A 1,266-nucleotide genomic window follows, 5' to 3' on the forward strand; every position below is an offset into this window, starting at 1 on the left:
GCTAGGCACCGAAAGGGTGCTACAGCTATTGTTGCAATGGATCTGTGGACCATATCAACAAATTGAGATGACATAAGTTTGTGTATTGCTAATAGATTTGAGCTTTTGTCGATTTGACCGTAAGGTTTTAAATTGATGCGGTCATGTCCCCACCATGGGTAGACTTTGTCACGAAGTCTGGCCGCTCAGGTTTGGTCTTGATACAACTTATTCTGGATGCATTTCATCCATTTTAGGGGAAGGTAGGCGGAGACAACTGGCTAAGTTCATTGTGTGTTGATCAACAAAAGCGAAATCGAGCTGAGACCCCTTGGTCAGTTTCCTGTCAAGACTAAGTGTCAAAGTAAACATGTTACCGCTATTCGGATACGTAAAATAAACTAGGCTGTGATTTTCCAACTTCCTATCCACCTTTCGAAACATGATGTCACTTTTTATCCACCACGCTCAGTCTGAGATATTCACAAACGAAACTTACTAGCCACTGTTACCTCTCAAAGGCGGTCTACCGTAGGGACGGAAGCTGTTGATCCTTTGCTTGGCTCGTCTTTTTTTTAAAGATCACAGTAATTCTTTACTCGGGCTACTGATAATCACACCTGGTACGTTCATCTCTTTTCACACACTTTCAAGAAACGGTACACTTTGGAACAGATCAGCAAACATCCTTGGGTAGTCAACGATCCAACACCTGCCCTCACAATGGAACACCTTCGTGCCAAGTTCCGAGCCACCTCACCTCATATGTTCCTCGACCGTGGGATTACTTGTTGGCTTAATCCACTGGACTATCTCAACCGAAATACTTCGGAATTCCCTGCGCCACATATCGACGAAACCGGTGCCAGGATATTCAGTCTTGTTGAGCTCTCCGGTTCCGAGCATGCAGCGCCCGCTCCTCTTAACGAAGCCGGTTTGGAGGATGGCGATCTGAGCTCGCAGCAATGGGTCGCCCCCATATCTGTTGTGGACAGACTCAGGGTAGGTAGAGTTTGTTTTTTTCATCTTGTAATCGATGAACTCACTCCACCGCAGCGAGGTGTTAACAACTCACCTATTGTGGACACAATATATGTATGGTGTAGAGCAAACAGAAAAGCAAAAAAACAAAGCACAATTGAGAGCACTAAGGAAGTGGATAGACGTCTTTGGTCAACTTCTTTGGTGCATAAGCAACAGATGTCCTGAGTAAAATAGCGTCGACTGACTCAAGAAATTTGGAGTTCCAATTACGCGCCACAGGATCACACAAACTAGAGGGGCGAA

General features: G+C 45.2%; 1 protein-coding gene across 1 annotated transcript; it reads left to right on the plus strand.

Moving 5' to 3' along the window:
- Positions 1 to 702: 702 nt before the first annotated feature.
- T265_15925 (hypothetical protein) lies at positions 703 to 981 on the plus strand (the record flags this gene model as incomplete). Its single annotated transcript, XM_009179353.1, has 1 exon — positions 703 to 981. A coding segment is annotated over one exon (279 nt), but the record flags the coding sequence as incomplete, so codon positions are not given.
- Between the last annotated feature and the right edge of the window lie 285 nt (positions 982 to 1,266).

Source organism: Opisthorchis viverrini (assembly GCF_000715545.1).
Source record: "Opisthorchis viverrini unplaced genomic scaffold opera_v5_2021, whole genome shotgun sequence".
Lineage (NCBI taxonomy): Eukaryota > Metazoa > Platyhelminthes > Trematoda > Opisthorchiida > Opisthorchiidae > Opisthorchis > Opisthorchis viverrini.